Source organism: Pagrus pagrus (assembly GCF_965226575.1).
Source record: "Pagrus pagrus genome assembly, chromosome: 23".
Lineage (NCBI taxonomy): Eukaryota > Metazoa > Chordata > Actinopteri > Spariformes > Sparidae > Pagrus > Pagrus pagrus.
The window spans coordinates 2,201,530-2,225,861 of NC_140205.1; the positions used below are offsets into that span (position 1 = coordinate 2,201,530).

Consider the following 24,332-nt stretch of genomic DNA (forward strand, 5'->3'; position numbering starts at 1 on the left):
TCTCTCGTCACATCATTAAGAATCTGTCGTATCTCTTCTAGTTTTCACTTTCTTGCAACCACATTTTTAGAAGCTGTAGAAAACATATTTCACAACATCTGTGTGTTGTTGTGCTGGACTATATAAATTCTGGATGTGACAGAACCACGTTAATACGACACAGAACCAACATTTGGCTGCTAGAAAATGAAAACCAGTGGAGATATGAATTTTTGAAAACGACAGATGCTTCACTCTGCTATTTCATTGATTGATTTGATGACTGTAAACATTTTAAAATAAAATCATGTTGCTGAGTTTCCTCAGGGTCCTCCTGGATGTTCAGGACACATTTTCAACTCAGTCCAGTCCACTTCATAACTTAATAAAGTATTTGGAGTACAGCTGTAGGATTTTGCAAGGTCTCATGAATTTAATAGAAGTGTCAACATGAATTTTTTGGGGAGGCTCTCGGTGAGCCGGCATGAAATGGTACTTTCACAGAAAATGTACACAATGAGATATTCGACAATCGGTGGCTGCTGCAACATGATGCTGCTGCTGTGACCGATGGAAATGGCTACACAGCACATAAACATGCCACGTAGATCCTCTCGAACGTAAAGACAGACCAGCCCTCTTTTTAATCTTTATTTATGTGAGGTCAACGCAGCCCTTAAAAACAGAAATGACTCATATTATCAATATTTTGTATTGGCTTCCACTTTAGGGTCTTGATCGCCGTGTCAGCATTTTACTAACAGCTCGATGAAATATTACACAACCTCGGTGGAAAGTTTCACAGAGCTGTGCTGGGTCCAGAACTCAAATCGATATATCAATAAAAAGATGATATAAAGTCTGATATTACAACAACAATGTAATCTGGATGTATTTTTGTCTCGTCTCGTCTCTAATTTGAGCCTTTTCACTGCGAAGCACTCGATACTTTCATGTCTTCAGGACTCTATTAACTATTCTAATGAAACAATCCTAAAAAGGCCGTATCACTCTTTTGAACATTTTTATAAAGGATGTGAAAATGTTGAGGCTCAATAACGTCTCCGAGCTTCTCCGTGTGCAGATAGAGCCTTTAATACCACCTCGTTAGATTAACATGACAGCTTAATGAGTCCCATTCACTCTGGAGACACTGATGTTCATCTATCAGCCCTTTATCAGACGCACCGGGTGTGTGTGTGCGTGCGTGTGTGTGTGTGTGTGTGTGTGTGTGTGTGTGTGTGCGTGCATGTGTGTGTGCATGTGTGTTAGTGTGTCAGCCTCACCGCGAGCTGATGGCCGTGGCTCGCTGCTGCTCCTGGTCGCTGATGTGTCGCCGTGCGGTTGGTCGCTAACCGTCCTCCTCCGCGGCTAAAAGGACAAATTAGGACACATGTCAACGGACAAATTAGCACGTGTCAGACCCGTTGTAGTTTCCGTGGTGATGGCGTGGCCTTAGCGTGTCCTGGATACGTGTTCTGATTCAGGGAACGGAGCGGGGCAGAGAGCAGAGCAGGGGAATTAATCAGTGTATTAAAAGTTAATGACATCAGGTGGACGCTGGGGTTTTAATTTACAGGTTGGAGGTTTTTGATGAGAAAGTTGTCGTCTCACATTCCCATCAGGGTCGGACCTTTTAGCTTCTGACAGAAGTGATTTTACTGGTACTGCTGGTGATCCCGGCTCAGTATGGACCATCTGTTCTCTGTTTGCTTTATTCTGCTTTAACATCAACACACACGTCCTGTCCCTCCCCTGTGTGTGTGCTAATCACATCTCTGTGGACTCGTCCTCATGAGACGAACTCATTGTTCTGTGTGTAACACAGCTGACTGTGTGTGTGTGTGTGTGTGTGTGTGTGTTAGATGTGTTTTTAATCCAAAAGAAAACATGTCAGCCTCAAAATATATTTACATAATCATGCATTAAACCTTTATTTTTATTTTACCTTTCAGAACACGAGAGCTGGAGCCTCGATTGGTTAATTTGTTTGTGCTGTTGTGTTACTTTGTAAGAAATGGCCAGAATTAGAAAGGTAGGAGGAAAAACCACTAACTGCTGCTCTCTGTACTCTTTTCTGTAACGATTAGCTGCCCTTAGCAAGTAGCTCAGTTAGCCGTGAAGCTAAGTGGCTCTATTATCCGACAAGTCCGCTCGCAACAATGTCTTTGTTTTGACGAACTAGAGGTGATTGAGGAGTTTTATTTACTTTATGCCGTGTGTGTTTAACGACGAGGTGTACGATTGTACTTTTCTGTTTAGTTTATGATACTTTTTACACTCTCACATCTCCCAGCTGAAACTACGGAGCTATCAGACTGTCAGACTGTCACCTCTCGGTACAAAGTGGTATTAGGTGACAGAACGGATCAGGGCTAGCTGGTTAGCATGCTAACGTCAGTAGACATCCCTGCAGCACAAAACATACACGTCATCATGTCAGAAATTCATTTTTAGTATTTTCAACTAAAATTCTACACAGAACAGACGTCTTTGACGTCAAGTTCAATGTTTTCGATATTTAACATTAAATTTCTGGCCTTATCTTACATATTGCCACTTTAAAGGTTTAGCTTTGGTTTGTGTTTTAATCATTGCAGCCACCACCTACAAACACAACTCCCAGCAGCTGTTACCGACCAGGAAACGCTGTGAGTCCGGAGCTGAAGGTCTTACAGACGGGCTTTTATCCCTGTGAACACAGACTAATGCATTTCTTGAAAGACAAATGGTAATAATGAGCGTTTCCTTTGTCTCCAGGCTTGTATCTGAGGTTTGGTGGTTAACCTCAGTGAACATGTTCAGATTTATGCTATTAAAGACAGAACTGGTTCAGCCTGGAGCTACATACACACCACAGGACAGCGCTTCAGCTGAACACTGACATCCTCATAATGAGCGCGATCATTAGCCCAAAGGCTGCTTGGACAAAGGAGGATTAACTTTATAAGTGGATTAAATCACAGTTAATCTCATAATTGTACAGCAGCGATGACATCTTTTCGTGGTCCAAGTGGGATGTAGCTCAAGTTCAAGGGGCAGATTTTCAGAGGAAGTTCTGCGTTAGCTTTTTGATTAGAAAGTAAAACTCATTAGACATGTAATTCAATTGAATTCATCTATTAAATCACAATAAATCTTAGAAATCCACAGCAGTGATCTTCTTTTGGTCAAAATTTGGATGTTGGCTGCACTCGGTTAAAACGGCAGATTTTCTATGAAAGTTCTGAATGAGGTTTTTTAATTAAGAAATAAGACTTATGATACTTAAACATCACAGTTAATCTCATGTTTGTGGCAGCGATGACATCTTGTCGTGGTCCAAGTTGGATGTAGCTCAAGTTCAAGTGGCAGATTTCCAGAGGAAGTCTTGCATTAGGTTCTTGATTAAAGTGTAAGCCTCAAGATACTTACACATTTAATTTAGTTTCATTAGACTGTAAATCAGAATAAATCTTACATTTCCACAGCAGTGATGCTGTCTTTTTTAGTCCAAACTGGATGTTGGTGTTAAAACGGCAGATTTTCTTATGAGAGTTCTGAATTAGATTATTATTATCTGTATTTTTTATTTTTTTTTAAAAGAGTTAAACACGTTAAAAAAGGATATTACTTACCTTTATGTGTGAATTAAATCAAAATTAATCATATTATTGTACAGCAGTGATGACACCCTGTTCTAGCCATGATTTTAGCTACAGACTTAAGTTAAGTGGCAGCAGTGATGCCATCTTTTTTATTCTAAAGTGGATTTGATTTTAAAATGGCAGATTTTCTATGAAAGTTCTGAATAACTTCTTTTTATTGGAAACTTGCACTCATCATACTTAAATATTTAATTCAACAACATACTGTTTCCGTTTATAAGTGTCTAAATACAGTTCATCTCATTATTGTACAGGAGTTTCTGCTTTCTGGAGTTCGGCTGCACAGCGGCAGATTTCCAATTAAAGTTCTGAGTTAGGTTTCTTTAAGAAGTTAGAGCTGACATCCTGTTCCAACCTGGGTGCTTCAAATGTCAGTTTTTCAAATGAAGTTCTGCATTAGGATTTAATTAGAAAACAAGAGTTATGGTAATGATACTTTTAATTTAACAAGGCAATGTTTTTCTTAACTGTGTAGGTGTATAAGTATGAGAGTAATCATGTAGTTGCACGGCATTATGTATATACCAGGCAGGTAGTTTTTTGCTTCAAATGACAGATTTCCAATGGAGGTTTTGAATGGGGTTTAATGAAACTATAATTAAACAAATGGTACTTACACATTTCGTTTTGCAAGACAGATTTCTACTGAACTGTATGAATATAATAAATCAAAGTTAATTTTATAATTGTGCAGCATTAATGATCCATTTACAGGTCTGACTTGGATGATAGCTTCACTCAGGCTTAAAACGGCAGATTTCCTATGGAAATTCTGAATGAAATAAAAAAAGACTTGTGATACTTAAACATTCCATTAACAAGATAATGTTCCACTTAACTTTATGAATTAGTATTAAATCTTTTAATTATAGAGCAGTGATTCTTTCATAGTCGTTGCAGGATGTTGGCTCCACTCAGGCTTCAAACAGCAGATTTCCAGTTGAAGTTTTGAATAGTGTTTGATTAGATTGTTCTGCTCAACTCTCTAATTTCTAATTGTGTTACATAAAAAAAAATCTCACAGCTGTAGAGCAGTGTTGACGTCCTTCTTAGTCAAGCAGGATGTTGGCTCCACTTGAGCTTCAAATGGCAGATTTCTAGTTGAAGTTTTGAATGTGTTTTTAATTAGAAAATAAAACATATGTTCTGTAGACATTTCTTTTAACACGACGGTATTATACTTAACTCTTAGTGTATTAAAACACAGTAAATCTTATAATTGTAGAGCATTGATCCTTTCATAGTGGAAGCAGGATGTTGGCTCCACTTGGGCTTCAAACAGCAGATTTCTAAAGGAAGTTTTGAATGGGATTTTTGATTTAGAAAATAAATCACATGGTACTAAGACATTTCTTTTAGCTCTACTTGATTGTGTAAATGTTTCAAGTCATGAAATTGCAGTGCAGTGTTGACCTCCTTTTATAGCGCAAGCAGGATCGTGACTCCACTTCAAACAGCAGATTTCCAAAGGAAGTTTTGAATGGGGTTTTTGATTAAAAAAATAAAACATATGTTCTGTACTAGACATTTCTTTTAGCAAGACAGTATTCTTCTCCTTTAAACACAGTAAATCGTACAATCGCAGAGCAGGATGTTGCCTCAACTTTGGCTTCAAACAGCAGATTTCTAAAGGAAGTTTTGAATGGGGTTTGTGGTTAAAAACTAAAACATATGCTACTTACACTACAAGTGTATCAAAACATTGTTAATCTTGTAATTTTACAGCAGTGCAAGAATGTAGTGCAAGAAGGATGTTGGCTCCACTTAAGCTTCAAACGGCAGATTTACAAAGGGAGTTTTGAATGGGGTTTTTGATCAGAAAGGACTAATTATACACACAAATTTCAGATCATTTATTTTATTTTTATTAGTGTGGTAAAGTATATGCAGCTGTCAACATCAGAGTGCAGATCAAAGATTACAACACAGCAGAAAAACACCCCACCAGCAGTTTTATGTTACTGACAGAAGATATTTTTAGTCTGAACACACAACTCGAAGAAACCTTCAAATTAACAGGTTCTGACTCATTAAAAACAATGATCCCCGTGCCTCAGTGGAGACGTACGCTGTAGTTTTATTTATTTGTTTTTATCAACCTTTGCCGGAGTAGAAATGTTACAATTCATCAAAATGAAGCTGAGTTTATGAACACTTGTCATGACCGCGGTCAAACAGGATGATAACGTACGTGCTGAGCCGGTGAACGTGCGCGTTGGACTTTTCTTTGAATCAGGAGGAACCGACGGAGTTAAATAAAACTCACAACGAAGCCAAATTACATTTTGAAAAAGGTTTAATTACTAGATCTACTTTCCTGCCTCGTGTGTGTGTGTGTGTGTGTGTAATCCTATGAAGCAGGCTAATTAATCTCCTGTATTAGCTCTCTCTTTTTCTCCGCAGTGTTTTTGTTTGAAGTGGATAATTTATTACTACAGAGGCTGTTTGCATAGACTTCATTAGAATATAAGAAGCCATAAATCATTTCATTATCCCGTCTGTCTGTCTGTCTACCTGTCTGTCTACCTGTCTGCCTGTCTGTCTGTCTCTTAATTTGATCATCGTCATGCTGATCACATTGTTGGCTTCACCCTCACGTTGTCGCTGGCTGACTGGAATTCTAATAAGTCTCATCTTGAAAGCTATCAAACTGTATCGAGACGCATCTTTTAAACCTTTTTAACCTCTTTATCATGTGTAACCATGGCAACCTACAGTATTATCAGCTGTCGTCTCAGCTCCGTTCATCAACCAGTTCAATTAATTAAAAGGCTGTACGTGTTCTGCTGGTTTCGAACCAGCATCTCAGCTGGGTCTCATGTTGAACGTATCGGCGGCTGCTTCCATCCGTTAACTTGTTATTCTGACTGAACTTGATGTAGAACAACTGCCGAATTCACAAGAAGGCCCCAATAATTACGAATTTATCACAGACAACATGTCACAACATTTATGAAGTTTCTCTGAGCGCCACAACTCATAAAATTAAGTGATTTTTGAAGGGAGTCTGGTGCCGTTTATCCTCAGGCCTGTTTTACTGCATCAAAATAGTTTAAAGTACAAATACTTCTTCCAATTTAATATCCAAAGTAAAATACAAGCAAGACAAATAAAACACTACATGTGGAAGTTGATTTAAAACGTGAATACAATAAAAAAGAAGAGAACAATAACAACAATTAACAGTAAAATATAGATAAAAAAGAACAAAGAGTCATGATTAAATTAAATAAGTATAATCATTAAGTGTGTAAGACAGTTAAAAGAGACGAGTCGTCCTCATGCAGATCATCGTCAGCTGTGTCTCAGTACGATCTGCTTCCTGTTCACAGTCCTTGGTTCAGTTACAGATCCACCATGTGTCCAACTTCTTCTCCACCCGTGTGGCTTCAAAGCTCATTGGAGTATTTTAAAGGGCCGACTTCAGAGTTAATTATACGTGATAATATTTCCACTTAACTCCAGCCAGACGATCAGCACACTGTGGAAACCTGAAACAGTCGCCACGCCGCCGTTGTGCCGCCGCCGACACCTTTCAGGACCCGCTGTGATGCCGAGGTCACGAACACAGAGGAGGTCTGGAGCGCGCTCAGTCAGCTGCTGCTCTGAGTTTACAGCAGGTCGACACGATACCACAGCTCACGAGGAGCGACGCCGGGTCGGCCCGACACGGGCAGCAGAGAGTCTGACGGAGGAAACACAGAGAAACAGATGGCGGAGTGAAAGAGTGATTCGTGTGACAAAATGTAAAGAGAAAGGAACAGACGGGGAGGGCAGCGGAGAAGAAGAAAGGCAGAGGAGTGAAGAAGATGAGCGGGTAAACAGATGGAGAAATAAGAGTGAAAACAGAAAGACGGCAGAATGAAGATGTTATATAAACAGCCCATCTGCTGCTCGTTGAGACGCACTCTGCTGAGAGACGCTGTCATCCGTCTTTAACGCCCTCATTGTTCTACAAGTCGTCGCTGTCAGGTGGAGATCTGATCTGACTGCCGCTGCATCCACGCTGCAGAGTCAGCTCTCAAAAACAAGACAAAAGTCACGAAACATTACGAAATCTAAGCTAAACGATCGACCAACAGCACCGCGAAGGTCCACAGATCTTATAAACAATGCAGCCAGACTGAAACAGATAACTTCACATGAACACGGAGGAAAGATTCAGAATTATTTTGTCAATAATCATCGAGAACATTATGGGAAAAATCACATTTTGTGTGATTTCAGATGTAATGTAACTTTACGTGCTGAGTCGGCACGTCATGAACATGCACTCTCAGGCATGTCTGCAGAGCAGCAGTCAAAGTGAGAACAGTAACAGCACGCTAAGCTAACGTAGCGTGAACGAGAGAGGCAATAACACCTGGCTGTAACATCTGTTCTCGACTCATGACCACAAATTAGGAAGTTGCCAATGTGCTAACAAGCAAGTGCAACAACACAAACATACGACTGAACAAGCCTCTTAATGTTACTTACAATAGAGCGGTTCAGCTATGACGTGTTTCTGTAGGCTAACCCTGAAGTTAGCATCGCCCTGGTTCCCGCTGTGAGATTAGTGAAATGGATTTTGGATTATTACAGAGTTTATGATCCTTCCAGGTTCTGTTCATCAACATAATCTCCACAGATGAACTCCACTCTGATGTTTGAAGTGTAAATTAAATGTGTAGCAGTAAAAAGCTAATGCTAGGCTACAAACAGACGACATCACGTCACCACCACTGAGCGTCTTACTGCACAATTACTATCCAGGTATTCAATAAACTGATCAGTGTACAAGTTGTAAAGTCAGAGTGAGAACAGTGTGTAACTAAAGTGGGCCTGTAAAGACGGACTAGTGAGGAGACGAGTCTCCGTGTTCGCTGTGAGGACGTTTAATGTCCCCGACAACCTCTGTAGTCTCATTCAGACACTTGTTAGCAACCGCTAACCGTTTTTAACACACGGAGGAGCTTTATAATTAAACTGTTTCAACTGTTTTATTTCACACATTTAACTGAAAACACATAAAAAAACTGACAGACTTTGAGTCACTTCATTGTCGAGCTGAACATGGGCAGAACAAGGGATGAAAAACCAGCATAAAGACCAGTGGAGGGCGCTTTATAATTCTGTTAATTCTAGCTTCAAGCATTTAGTTCCTCTGAACCAGCACAACACATCAGTTATAAAAGATAATTAAGGACAACAAGTAAATGCTGCCTGAATTGAGATCATTCGTCATCGTTTCTGAAGAAGACAAAGAGCCGCCAGCGTCACCACAGTTCAACTCATTTCCATTTCTTCAGTCTCTCCATGGCAACCACACAGGGGAAAATAATGGAGTAGTTAAATTTACTGTTACGTGAGAGCAGTAAATTGTATGACAGCTGTCCACCAGTGATAATGGGTGTCAGGCAACATCAGCTCCTCGGTTGAGTCACCCGCTCTGAGCCCACAGACGGCGTTAAATATCATAGTTGGCTCAAATTGTCCCCTTGGGTGTCCTTCCTTCACTTCCTGTCTCTGACTAGTTGTCAGCATTCATATTTTTTTATTTAACCACCAGAGTGAAAGACAATTAAAGACAATTCAAGTACACTGTATATGGAGGGTTATAATAACAGTATCCACCTGCTCTTATTTCCCCAGACTGTATCAAATAATAACTGGGATAAACAAACACAATGTTTTTAACACAAATAAAGAAATATCTTCATGTGGAACATCAGCAGGATTTACAAGAAGGCCCAAATAATGAAGAATTAGTCAGAGAAAGCGTTTCACAATGTTTATAAAGTTTCTCCCAACTCAACAACTCACTAAACTGAGCGATTTTTAAAGGGAATCTGGCGACTTTCTCCATGGGTGTCAAGAAGTAGCCTATACTGGTTACTGTTTGTTGTAAATGCGTCAATAAAATGTTTCTTCTTTTATAAATTGAGTGTGAATGGGGTGCAATCAGTGTTAACAGTGTGTTCAAACAGCTGCTAAGTGTTGGCACAGAAGCAGACAGGCTGGTTCAGCCATGCTGCAACAAACTGAGACTTTTAATAAGGAAAAAAACAACTTTTTTTATTGCCAAATTTACAGAATGAGTGCAGAATGATTTAGTATTTGTTGTAGAACATTTTCACAACGTTTCTTAAATTTCTCCACAGCAACAACTGTTAAAATCATGCAATTTGTTAAGGGAGTCTGGTGATATTGTGGTTACTAGATCTACACAAGAACAAGGAAATTACCACGACCCCCTGATTAACTATGTGAAAGTAAAATAGTCATCCACCTCATCTCTAACTAACTAATAAGGTCATTTATAAAGTGTAGAAGTGACAAACTGACACTTTTTACAAGGACAGATGCAACTTAATGTTTTACATTTAATGCCGAATTTACAAAAAGGCACCACCGATTCAGAATTAGTCAAAGCAAAGTTTGCAGAGTTTAAGTTTTCTCCTCACTCAATAACTCCTAGAATTAAGCAATTTGTTAAGGGAGTCTGATGACATTGTGATTTTTAGAAAAAACTAACAAAGTAATTAATGAAGGGCAGTGACCTCTCTCTTCATCCAATCAGAAGCCAGTCTCCAGTGTAAACAGGAAGTCGCCGCAGCGTCACGACCTGCAGCAGAACTTCTAAAAATAACATTTCCAACAGGCGGAGCGGCTGATGAGTCTCATCAGCCCGTTTATTAAATGAAACGAGGCCCGTCCAGGTGTGTGATGGTGCTGCTGCAGTGTAAAGGTCGTCTCTGGAATGTTTTTTGGCTTTTATCGCCGCGGGGAAAATCGAGGCGTCTGATTGGCTGGGCTGGCAGCGGGCCAGGCCAATCATCCGGCCTCGGGCGATCTGATGGTCACTGTCCTCTGAGTCTCCTCTACACACACACACACACACACACACACACACACACACACACACACACACACACACAGATTTTCCACTCGCACAGTGAGACAGAGTTTGTATCAGGACTGATGGCTCAACATCTTCACGATCACCTCAGTTAGCATCAAGCTGTGTGTGTGTGTGTGTGTGTGTGTGTGTGTGTGTGTGTGTGTGTGTGTGTGTGCTTCTATCTTTATGAGGACCAGTCCCCCCTGTTCACATCGCTGTGGTTGTTTCAGGCTTTGGACTCTGACGTTCACTCAGTTCAAACATTATTAAAACATCCTCACAGCTCCTTCCTCCGTTTCTAAATTGTGCAGGCGTCATCTCGCTGACAGCTCCAGTTTCTGAAGACGAAGCTCGTCTCTGCAGCTCCTCACTGAGCTGAAACAGTTCAGTGGAGCGATGATTCAGTTCAAACCTGCTGTAGAAAAGCAGACAGCTCTGCGAGGTCTGACGAGGAGAGGCTCACAATTAGAGCTGATATAATAAGATGATTAATAAATCTGTAATTCAGCAACAAAAGATAACACAAACTGTATTGTTGCTACCGATTTGTGTGTACATCAGGAACTGAAATGTGACACAACTCACTAAATTGAGCGTTTTTTTAAGGGAGTCTGGCGATTTCTTCCACAGGCGACAAAAAAGAAGCCTGTATTGGTTACTGTTGACTGTATTTATAAAGTTTGACAAGTTAACCATTAATTAAGTCTTGTCTTGTCATAAACAGCTGCTAAATGTTGGCAGGTAACACACATTTTAGACAGGCTGGTACAGCGATGCTGCCACAAACTGACAAATAAAGAAACAACTTAATGTTTTGCATTTCATGCCGAATTTACAAGAAGGCACCAGTGATTTAGAGTTTGTCTTAAACAGCATCCAAACCATTTATGATGTTTCTTCTAGCCTGAAAACCCACAAAATTGGATGATTTCTCAGGGGAGTCTGGGGACCTTTTCAATGGGCGTCAAAGAAGTGGCCTATATTGGTCACTGTCTACTGCATCTGTAAAATTTGACACGTTTATTTACGTCAATAAAATGTCGTCTTCTTTCATAAATTGAGTGTAAATGGTGAAATAGTTGAAACATTGTATTCAAACAGCTTTTGAGAGATATGACACTTCAGACTCAGAAGCAGACAGGCTGCTACAGGGAAGAAACAACTTAGTTTATTATATTTAATGCCGAATTTACATGAAGGCACCAAAGATTTCAAATTTGTTGTAGTGACGTTTTGTGACGTTTGTGAAGTCTCTCCTCACTCAACAACTCTTAAAATCACGTGCTTTGTGAAGGGAGTCTGGTGATATGTGGGGTTACTAGATCTTCTGTACTTCTACACCTACATGGGGCGTCCACATACTTTTGACCACCATGAAATATACTGAGAACATCTTCCTCCCCTGAAGTTGAACCTTTTTGCCCTCATCTTTCCTTTGACGCCACCTTCAGGATAAAACTTCACATTTTCTCAGAACAACTGAACCGTCGCAGTGTTTGTTAATTCTGCACAGCGCTCTCATATTATGGGCTGTAATGAACACTTCAGCCTTCAGCAGCAGTTGCTGTGGCTGTTTGTTATTTGTGTGCTGCAGGTAGTCTGCTGGCTGTGAAGGCGTTTTAGCATTCAAAGTCTCTCCTCCGTTCCCTCCTCCAGTGTCTGTTGAATATGGAGCAGCTCTTATCTGAACGAGCTAAAGATAATTGGTGGACAAGTGGAGCTCGACCGCGGAGAGGAAGAGAGAGAGTGGCAGGAAACACTGAGACAAAAGTCAGAGCGTGGATGATACTGAAAACAGGAGAACAACGTGGATACGTGGCGTTATCAGTGATGTAAGAGGTGGAGACGGACGATATGAAGGGAGACACAGGAGGACAAACAGGACAGAGCGGAGGAGTCAGACTCAGATCATCTATTCAAGTAAAAGGAGCAAATCCTTGATAAGAAATATTCCAAAAATAAATCCCATTAAGAGTCTTTCATTAAATTTTCAGAGGGGTTTTCCCGCCACAGCGAGGAAACACCAGCCGAGGAGTTCTCAGCCGACGCTGTCCTCAAAATGATGTTCAGACCGAAACAGGATTAACAAATGATGAATGTAGGAAACATTTTTTATACCTCAGCGAGGAAATATTTAAAGGAGCGCAAATCAAAAATATATATTGTGCCTCTTATCTGCCCTGCTGTTTATCCTGATACGCAATATATATCTTGATATTTTGAAATCGCCTCAAAGCACTTCATAAAGGCTAGAACTGGGTCAGTACCGTTATCGATCCTGCAGCAATATTGTAGAGACTGGTACCTTTTCACAACGTATCAACGCAATGAGATTTTTGATAAATACTTTAATATATCGTCTCGTATCACGATAACGATATATATATTGTACATGTTGTCCGGCCCTACTTTAAGGATAATTCTTCAAATTTGGTACAAACGTCCACTTGGACTGAAGGATGAATTTATTAGATTTTGGTGGTCAAAGGTCAAAGGCCATTTTAATAGTCAACAAAAAATGTTGCGGCCATAACTCAGCGCCACATCTCAGGAGCCCAGGTGGTGATAATTAACTGGGTAGTTACTAGTTGATGGGTGTCGGGCTACCAAAATCAAAATTAACTAAAACTGACAGCCCTGGTTGGGAAGAGATCACAGCAAAGATGTTACCTGCAGATCTGTGATGTGACTCCAACTGAAATTGGACTCTGGTGGGAACAGTTCGCTCCGCAGTGACACAGAACTCTGGCATCGGACCGAAGTCTTGAGGGTGAGTTCAACACGAACGTGAATCACAAACCCGCAGAGCTGCCAGCGAACATCATCCAGCCGCCAAACTTCCCCACAACACGTGTTTGGCAAATCAAATGAGCTGTATTTTTAGGAGACAGGGTCGCGCCGGCCGCCTCCGCCTCAATTATTCTTCATATCAGAACACCTCGTCGTGTTTTTAACAGACAAAATCTACATTTCAAATCTCAGCCTTGTTCTGAAGCGAACAGAGATCCAATCTAAAATCTGTCCGCACAGATTCATTATCAGCTAAATTAGTCTGCTCACACACACACACACACACACACACACACACACACAAAGACAGCCAGCACAACAGCCCATCTTGGCCCTTGTGAGTCTGTTGTTTTGATACTGAAGCAATTACAGCCTCGGTGCTGCAGCAGCGACGGCGTCGTGTTCATCATGATTCAGCCATGATTCATTCAGATCATCAACACAACAGAGGAGACACACATGAAAGCCTCCGACGCACCCTCACTCCAGACGCCATTGTGCTGTTAGATTGCCTAATATGGCCACTTAGGGCCGAGGTAGTTGTGTGTGAGCGGTGCATCGCTGACTTGTCAAACGCTGCAGAAGAAGGCTGCCATGTTGGAGTCACACTCTCCCTCCTGAGGCGGCCATTATGGAGGAGATTGAAAGAGGTGAATGGCCACACCTGTCCTGCCGGTCCCAGCAGCGGTGCAGTGATCCGCTGAGCAGGTGGGTCAACCTGTTATCAGACAGCTGTGAGGGACGACTAAATTACGGGTTATTGGACTTCGCAATACAACGTTTGTCTCTACTATAACTACCACAGCATTCATGACTCAGTGAGACCCTCTCGTGTAAGAACTTTAAAAGCGGTGCTGAAAATGAAAGAAAGTTGAAAATTGGTTCTATAAAGAGAAGCCCGTGTGGTCCAGTCGCCCGCTCAGCCTCAGAAATAGAAATCAGAGCAGAAGTAGAAACAGGTAGCACCCTGTCGAGACAACGGATGCCTGCAGAGCTTCATGTTTTATCCTCGGAGCATGAATTATATTAACAGCAAGTCACAATCAAGGAAATAATTAAATTTGATGAATGTAGAAACAACCCAGAGGAGGGGTAAAGTCTCAGGTGGACGTAAAGGACAAAAGTGTTGTGTGATTATGATGTGATGTGACATCTGATTGGTTGATTTATTGGTTTAGTGTTGGTTATAAGCTCTTATTTCCAGCTTTGTAGTTCAAACATTCCTGAAAATGTGTGAATAATTATCCTAAAACGTCTGTCTGGAAATCGGGGGATGGTTTTTTTGCTCTTTTCAAAAGGTTCAAATTAGATAACAAGTTCACTGAGAGTGAAAACTTAACACACATTTTTATAAGGAAATATCCCGGCGCCTGGCAGTAAGTACATTTTTATTACCTCAGAATGCCCCTGGTTGAGAGCAGCAAGAGCATAAACACATTATACTTCTTTATTTCCTTATTTACACTAAGTGTGTGCAGATAAAACAGACACAAACAAGCGCTGAGGTGGAAAAACAGCAACAGCAAAAAGCACAAAACTACATAAACTTGCATAATTTCCCAGTTTAGGGTTTTAAAAACTGATATAAACTATATATGCAGTAAGTAGTAAGAGAGAGTGGGTCACCTGGGTACTCGATCACTCATTGGCTGTTGTAGGCTCGAGGGCCGGTCACTTCATTGGTGGTTGTTACAGCCGACGAGGCCGACCACACCAGTGGATAGTTTTTAGTACAATGGGGACGTTTCCATCCAAAGGCTCATTATCATACTAACTTTAGGATGCAAAGTTTCAGTATTACTACAATGATTTAGTTTTGCTTTGGGGACAGCAGAGGCTAAAACACCCTGACCTTTAGACACTGGTACAGGACACTGGATCCTACACTTCCCATAATGCAACTGAATGACATTGCTTTGTTAGACCCTCCCTCTCCGGTAAATGCTACTTCTTTCAGACTCCAGCTCCATGTTATTTAATAACAATTATGTAACAGCAAACAACTTTCTCTCGAGTAAATGTTTAGCTTGAGCCCACGCCAAGATCGATTCATTGATGATGACATCACAGTGACATCATCGGGGTTATTTTGTCAAAGTTGAAGCTCCTCCAGAGTCACTCAGAAGACATTTTATAACCGTTCAGACGCTCTCTAAAATCGATGTTGGCGTTCTCCTCTAACATCAGATGTGGGGCTCTGTTGTGCATGTTGCAGCGAGTTCACTGCAGAGAGACATCAGCAAACGCACTCAGCAATTTTCCAGCTCTGACGCGAAGAAAGAGAAATAAAATGGAGGCTACAGGAAGAGACAGAGTCCAGGTGAAACACCAGAGCAACCACGTGAGAGTGATGACGGAGAGAGTGAGGTGAATCTAAAGAGAGAGAGAGTGTGTGTGTGTGTGTGTGTGTGTGTGTGTGTGTGTGTTGTGGGACAAAGTAAAGCGCTCCAGGTTCGACTGCAGTAAAATGAAACGATTCATTTCTTTTTAATTTAAGTGTCTATTGAGCATAATGCCTCATTTGCATATTCCACCTTAAACCAGAACTGCCTCATTTGCACTTCCCCCCCTTTAAGTTCAACCAATCGTCTTCTCATCCGCCCACCAGCCGGCCAATCAGTTCTGCTGTCTGAGCCTCAGTCGAGTGGGTAATGAGCTGTCAGCCAATCACATTCAGCCTGCGAGCAGCTGAGGCTGGAGCGTGATTGGATGCCGGCCGTGGGATGGAGCGGTGACTTATATATTTCACAACACATTACCTGAGCTGCCAGTTACGCCGCGTATGTCACGCTTCGTCCTCTCTCGGCTGAGATTACTCGACCACGTCCTTTATACTCTTTAAATCAGTTTCAGCCAATTAGAGGCCGGAGCTGAACTGTGGTCAGTGCTTTTTCTGACGCTCAGCAGTAAATCCTGTTGAAAAATCAGCTCATTTCAATGAAATCAGTGATGTCGCCGTGTTGAATTGAATTTGTTTACTTGTTGACCAATCACCTGCCATCGTGAGGATGCTGACCATTGAGCAGGAGAATCCAAAATGGAGGAATCTATTGTTGTTTATTAGCGTTAGCTGCTTCCCCCGATGGGAACAGCTAATGCTAGTTAACTCAACTATGCTAGTTAGCTGGACTTCCTCTTCGATAGCTCGTGATTGAGTGAAATAATGAATACTTGTGAGAACTAAATGTCAGGCTGGAATAATAGGCACAGTCGAGAAAATAAATTAAATTCTTATGAAAGTAGTTTAACAACAAAAAAAAGTATCATGGTGCTCGTACTGATTTTGTCCACAGGGGGCGCCAGAATCACACAAAATAAAAGCTCCCCTTGGCGCTTTAAAGACCTTTAGAGAAGACGAGAGTTTGGATTAAACAACTTTTGATGAATGAAGCTGCAGAGGACATGTTGTCCGTCTGTCTCTGACCTACAAACTGTTTCTATAAACTACGACATGGTTGATGACTCAGACGTCGACGCTGACACTTGGTGCTGTCACTCTGACAGCTGCTGGTCGGATGATGGATCAGGTCTGAACAGTGTGAGCAGCCTGACATTCAGAACATGATGTGATGAACGATATGTGAGCAGAACTTTTGACAACACGCTCAGTCCAGAACTCGTCCTTCATATTTTTACTTCAGAGCCGGATCAGTTTCTATTACACATTCGTAAATGAGGACTTTTTTGTTCACGTCGTATTTTAAACACATGATGATATTTATTTTACAAAAGTTTCATGCAGGATTCACTTCTTCCTGACATTGAAAAGTAGAAGCGAGTCCCTCAGACAGACTCTGGTTATATAAGCCCCGGTTCATGACATTTCTGAGTTTTAATTATCAGCGTGACTTATATTTAAAATTAACTTTAGCTGCATGAAGCTGCACAGCTCTGAAGGTGACAGACAGACCGCCGTGTTGTTATTTTCCTGCTGCGTGTGATGAAATGACACAATTCAATTTAAACTTCACACCTCTGACTGTAAACAACAGCAGGACTTGATGGATGGACCTTGAATATAAACCATTAGTGTGGACGAACTGAGCGAGCGAGGTAGAACGAGTGCTGTCTCTCTCTCTCCCTCTGTCTCCATTAATGAATAAACAGACTGAAGGAATGATAATTAGAACAAACGAGGAACATCTGCACACAGATGTGCGTGGGCGTGAGACTTTCTGTCTTTTCTTTGTTTGTTTGTCGCATTTTCTTCTTCAGCTGCTGGAAAACTGGGACAAAACTGAGACACATGGTGAGAGTCTCCTGTCTGCAGCAGCTGTTCATATGCCTGCAGGCGACTATAGACCGTCTCACTCTCTCTCTCTGTCTCTCTCTCTCTCTCTCTCTGTCTCTGTCTCTCTCTCTGTCTCTCTCTCTGTCTCTGTCTCTCTGTCTCTCTCTCTGTCTGTCCTCTTGTATGACTGTGAAACCCCAACATCATCCAATAATTCTCTATTTGTACATGACTTCATACATCTGATGTGGTATAATTGTTCAAACAGTCTCTCTGATTCTTAAGATTTTATTCACCTTTACATTTAGTGACTACGACTGTATTCACTGGCTTAGATCGTCAAGCAAATTTTGAAGTAAGCTTTCAACACACATTCACACCTAAACGACTGAAAAGGTTGATTGTCAGCAACTCCTAAAACAACAAGACTGTTGCAGTTTGGTGAGGTTTCAGAGCACATTGTGTTTTGTGTTCAGATGTCCACGTTTCTTCTACATGACTTCAGTCACTTACAGTTTGTTATGATGTAATTTAATTAAGTCAGTAAGTTAAAATAAGTCACACAAACAGCTGTCTCCTGGATGAAAGTCCTGTGACTTCCTCCTTTGCTGCCGTAATAATCACTACAGCCACTAGAGGTCGCCGCCTAACAAGACACGTTAAAAGGGGTCGTAATAAGCTGCTTTCAAAGTCGACCTATGCGGTCGTTTTTCTGATGAGGACGGGCTGAAACTAGTGAAACGTCACGAAAACGTCACAAATAGAAACTGTGAATTTTCATCAACTGGTGCGAATAAACAGAAAACCTCAAAGACAAAGAAACAAAAGCTTCTACGAGGGAAACAATGAAGGAAAGGAAGGAGGAGTCTGGAAAGATACTGACAGCTTCTTAATAATAATTAATAATAATAATACATTTATTATTTATGTAACACTTTTACCACTTTACGTGTTATAAAAGGAACATAAGTGAAAAACAATCACAGAATAAAAGCAGGTCGATAAAGGTTTCTCATAGACTGCTACTAAGTAAGTTTATGTCTATTTATATTGAGTTCCTATAGAAGTATTAAGTGATATAATTTTAGTTGGTTAAAAGTACACTCAGCTGTATAATAATATGTAAAACGACCCTCCTGCCACGTTCATAACAAAGAGCCTCTCCAGCCTTCAGGCAGCGACGACTCCTGTATACCTCCAAACATTTATACACAGTGGGTCATGACTGCAGTGAGATGCATGCTGGGTAAAAGAGGTGGCATCATGACGTGTGTTCGTACCTGATTAATTTGCAGACGGAGCTGAGTGACGGCGACTGCAGAGCTCAAACAGCCGACTGAGCTCGGTCTGTCAGAAGCACACGTCTGAATTATTTCTTCACCTGAAGCTTCAGAACAACAAGTTTATGTTTATTGTGTCGATCTTTATAAAAACTTTCAGAACCAGGATCATTTGGGCTTCATCAGACTTATTTCTGACCTTTAAAACAAAGCAGAGTCGTCCCGTGGCTCCTCATCAACAGTTGCATTAATCTGATCAGATTAAACAGAATTACATTAATCAAATTAAAGAGCAATTATTTTCCCCTGTTTTATTTTGAAATACTTTTGAAAGCCCAAAGAGATCTATCAATTTAAAGTATGAAAAATATGAATTTGTGCAGCAGAACATGTTTTTCTGTCTTTAATTACCTCTCGGCTGCTGGTGGGGGTCCTGACCTCCAGGTCTGGAACCCTTTGATCTGAATAAATTAATATTTTGGTCAATAAAATATCAGAAAAAAAGCTCAAAGTGCTCATCAGAGATTTTCCCAGCTCAAAGTCACATCTCACCAACGGCCCGAAACCAAAGATGACTCATTTAAAATGATGTGAAGCAGAAACAAACGACATATTGTCACGTTTGAGAAGCTGGAAACAGAAACGGTTTGATAGTTTGATGTTCGCAGGGTCGATTCACTTCAGTCCTGACTGAATGTCAACGATCGTTGGATGGATTTCTGTGAAGTTTGGGTCAGACAGTCATGGACCCGTTTGACTTTTCCTTCAGCGCCACCATGAGGTTCACATGTGCATACTTAACAGCTGTTTGGATCGACATGGGATTTGCTTCAGATGTTCACGTTACCATCAGGATGAAATCTGGTGATTCTGGGACTTTTGATTTAGCGCCATCATCTGGTCAGAATAACAATTCACGCAACACTTCAGCAAAACTAAGAACTTTCCCATCAGCCTCAGCTGTTCAGCTGTTTAGTCGCCTCAGTGTTGGATTTTGTTGCCAGTTGTTGAACAGTGTCAGACAGAAGCTCATTATTTTGTGTTATTTTGTTTAAAATTCAATAACTTTGTTTCCTTAATCTGTTCTTTAACTCCTAATGTAGCCGACTGATGTTACATCAAACACAGATCATGTCGGTGGTTAAAATGTTCAGCGTATTCCATATATTATTAATCGATAATTGATTGTTAAGGCGGACGACTGTCGATTAAAGACATTACTTAAAAGTTGCCTCCCTGCTGTCGACTTTAAGTCCAGGTGTTGAATCTGTTATTAAAATCATTGGTTGATTTTTTTGGATTGACTTCAGAACAGCGGTCTCTAACCTTTGTGTTCATAGTATTTACATCCTGAGGTTATTCGCACTTCCTTTATTTTCATTTTTCCATGAGCGAGGCGACATGACACATACCGCTGAGAAAACCCTGTGTACATACAAACTCCCACATGAAGCGCTCAGGCTGTAAAGACTCGCACCTTGAGGTGTAATTGCAGTGAGCTGCGACTCTGTTTTTGTCTTTTTGTATTGTTTTGTTACATCTTTCTGTCTGTTAGTCTGTGAATGTGTTGTTGTGTTTTTTCCCTGAACTCTGAGCTGTAAATGTTTTTCTTCAGGCGTTTCTTAACGTGCCACCTCACGCATGCACACATAGTTTTTTGGGCTTTGTTCTGAGAATGATGGAATAAAAAATGAGTGAAAAAGTTGCTCACACGCAACATATAGACCGCTGTGTGTGTGTGTGTGTGTGTGTGTGTGTGTGTGTGTGTGTGTGTGTGTGTCCAACAACTGACTTAATAAAAGTCTGTGTGTTTTTTCTGCTTCATATTTGCCGTCACGGTGTGTGTTACTGTGTTGTATCTCAGTAGAGCGGCAGCAGTAAGCCACAGATTATGTGTTGACTGACAGCTGTCACACTGTTGTGATGTCACTGCGTTCGGGTGATTGACAGCTTCAGACCGGCAGTGGTCCATGTGGAGAGGCTGAAACAACATGTACGATCTGAGACTGAAAGCGGCGCCCGAAGGTTTTTTACGAGGAGGAACACAAACTGGATCGTGCTCATCATTTCATTAAGAGCAGATTAATGTCGCTGCAGCGTCGCATTTACAGAGAAAATCAACCTTTTTCATCTTCTGGAACAAAAAAGCTACCAGACATGATGTTTCATGTTTCTGTAAAGAGAGAGAGCGAGAATAAACAACACTTTTATGATTCACAGAGCAGTTTCCTCAAGCATTTTAAAAATATTCCAGATTTCTTCTCTTCTATTGGCTCTATTCTGCAGGAAAATATATTTTCCTTCTCCTCTTCTTCTCTGTTTTCTGTTCTCTACGTCTAAAGAAAATCAGTTTTTAAGAGTAAAAACTTGAATCAAACTGAGCCGAACAAAAGGAAGACCTCCAGCTGACAGAGTTCAAGTGTAGGTCCCGGTGAATAAACCGCCGCCTGTGTGGTCCCGTTACACTGTTGAAGGCCGTTGAAGCTGAAATGCCACCCTGGCTCTGATTTAAAATTTAAATGAGGACCTGAACTCTTTTTGCACTCATTTACCGGAGAGAAACGCCTCTTCTTCGCCTCGAAAAACAATCAAGTTTTTGTTAAAGTGAGCAGGCTCATTCTCACCTCTTCACCTCCTCTCTTTCTCCTCCTCCTCTTTTTTAATCAGGTTTCTCGGCTGAAAGGAAACCCATTTCCTGCTCCTCCCTTTACTCTTTAAACAACTCAACCTTTAGACTGAACAGGGGCCCATTTCTACATGAACTCCACCGTCACCTGAGCAAAACATCTATTTCATAGCTTCGGTATTTATTGGCTCCGGCTCCGACTGGCACTGATGACAAATTCCTTGGTGCACGTTGAAGTTAAAGCAACATTATTGAATCACCCATCGCCATTTCTGAGTGCAACACCAGTCTAGTAAATACAAATATCGGCTTTGTCTTGAAAACTTGTGAGGTAAAGTTAGGTTCACCGAAGACGACATGTCTGTGAAGGCTGCTCAGCCCGGTTCGGTTGCCAGCTCCGCCTCCAGTGCCCCGGCCCCGCCTCCAGGATTTAATGTTAACACTTAACATTTCTGCAAACCACAGATACAGCCAAGGTTTGGCATCGATAGCAAATGCGTCATAAAATGCTTATTAGCTGACTTTAAAATCTGGGGATGCCACAGTCTGTTCACCCTGCTGCCATCTGGCAAAAGATACAGAAGTATCTGCTGCCGTACCGCCAGACTACACAGCAGCTTCACTCCTCAGACTCCTCGACTCATCATCCAGACTCCATCGTCTAAATAAGAAAACAGCCGACCGCAGTTCGAGTCTCCACACTGGATATTTTTAAGGACGCCTGCGAACATTTCCTGGAAACCTCCTGGGGGTCCGAAGCTGCTGTGATAGCGGTGTAGGTTGCTTTCATGATGTCCGTCACTTGTCCAGGCCTGGAAAACTCTTGGTTTGTTCACACGGAGCTCTCAGCCCTACTTTGCAGACAAAACAAAAAACCTGACATTACATTTCTCTCACACATTCGTTGTTGTTTATTCGCAGTGTATAAATATATTTTCAGGAGAAAGTGCTGAAACAGGAGCTGATAAAACGCCAGGTCAGCAGGACGTTTCATCATGTAGATTCCCCAAAGAAACATAAAAAACAAAAAACGAACCTCAGGCTAAAATCCAAAACGGGGCTCAGGTGCAGCTCACAGCTCAGGAAACATTATGCTTTATTATTGCATCAATCAAAGCGTGCGGTGATCATGACTTCACACTCTCAGCGCACGTCGTGACATTACAAAAGCTCAGAGTGTCTCATCAACATGGTTCTGACATGTTTTACCTCGGCTTTCAGAGTAAACTCCGCAACTTTGACTAAAACTTTCTCCGGATGACTTTCACTTCTACTTGACTGTGTGTCCAGAGAGGTTACTCCACCTTTGCTGACATTTAATTACTTCCTCTCCTCGCTGATAAATCTTCTTCACAGCAGGTAAACTCCTCCTCCAGCCCCTCGTCCCTCCTTCGCTCGTACTTTCTGCTCAGAGGAAACTTCTGTTTCTCCTCGTCTTCATCTTCTTTCTCCTCCTGCGTCCTCATCCTACTCTCCTCCATGTCTCTCTCTCTCTCTCATTCAGATATATGCAGAAATACATCTGAAGACTCAGTATATCCATGTTGTGGGGATAAAAGGATTCGTTGGCAGGTTGTTAAAATGACTCATGGGTTTAATTTTAACCCAAAATGGGATGTGCTCTGATGCCAGCAGTCATTCTGTCAGAGCGACCGTTGCATTTTATTTTAATGGTGGAATCTCAATGGATGAAGCTGACTGGGAGTTTATTAATGAGGGAACGCATTCAGCGTCTGTTGAAAAGCATTAACATGTTGTTTTGTGTGTTTTTTTTCCCAGATTTGTTGGCGGTGCCCAAACATCCCTACGCCGCCATGGAGAACTGGGGGCTGAGCGTCTTCGTGGAGCAGAAGATCCTGCTGGACGCCGAGGTGTCGTCGTCGTCCTATCAGATGGAGCTGACCATGGTGGTCGTCCACGAAATCTGCCACCAGGTAGGAACATTTAACCACCTTGGATTGACAATTACATCAAGTTGGCTTCAAATCTTCAACCCCGACAGCTTCTCTAACGTCGTCTTTGCTCTGAATTCTTGATTTTTGAGTCTAAAAGAACAAAAACAACAAAAAACAAACTATATATTGGTGGAGTTTAAATCTCATTGGCTACATGATGCATCAGTCATCTAGAGGTTAGTGTTTAAGTAGCTCAGGAGGGAGGGGGAAGAAGAAAGTGGTTGACTTGTCTACACTTTTTCATTTTCATTTTTGTTGCCACGTTCATTATTAACCTTTGAAATGGCAATTTAACAGCCTATTCTGCAGCCCTGCATCCTTTTTATTACACAGAAGCTACCACAAGTGTTTCCAGGTAACAAGTCACAGCATTTGACATATATTTTATACAATATAACCTTAAAACACAAGGGAATGTTTGGACCAAAGGGGAGGGTGGATTTCAACGTTATAATGTAGTGAACCCAGACATACTCATTATTGTGTTATTGTCATTTCGGATCCCTTAAATGACCTTAAATAAAAATCTGATGCAAATCTTTGAGTAATAAGTTTGAGAGCTTCTGATATACAATAACTGCTGTTGGTTTACTATGAAGTAGACGGATATTTTCTCATTAAATGACTTTTAAATTTCTCTGCAAAGTACTCAAGCGCTTTTTGTAATGTGCTCTTTTGAATTAATCGTCATTTATACATATATTATCAATATTAGTTTGGAGCTCTGTCAGTTCTCTTGATTATTCGTCTCAACCAGAACAGTTTTTTGATAAAACTAAACAGTCTCAGGCTCAGAGCGTCTGACGAGCCGGCCTGTAAAGTGTTAACAACAGCTCTGTTGACTGCGTGTTGACTCGTGTATAAAAAGCTTTTACCCACGAAAACATTTACCAAAACACAAGATGCTGCTTAATTCATCTGATCCTTCTCACAGCATCTGT

The 24,332-nt window shown here is 41.2% G+C and overlaps 1 protein-coding gene across 1 annotated transcript in view; it reads left to right on the forward strand.

The window, feature by feature from the left end:
* LOC311252642 (thyrotropin-releasing hormone-degrading ectoenzyme-like) overlaps positions 1-24,332 on the forward strand; it is a 169,774-nt gene that overhangs the window by 67,146 nt on the left and 78,296 nt on the right. Inside the window, exon 5 of the mRNA XM_084345970.1 lies at positions 23,216-23,370. Coding sequence (XP_084202096.1) covers positions 23,216-23,370 — 155 coding nt within the window. The remainder of the gene's footprint in view (positions 1-23,215; positions 23,371-24,332) is intronic.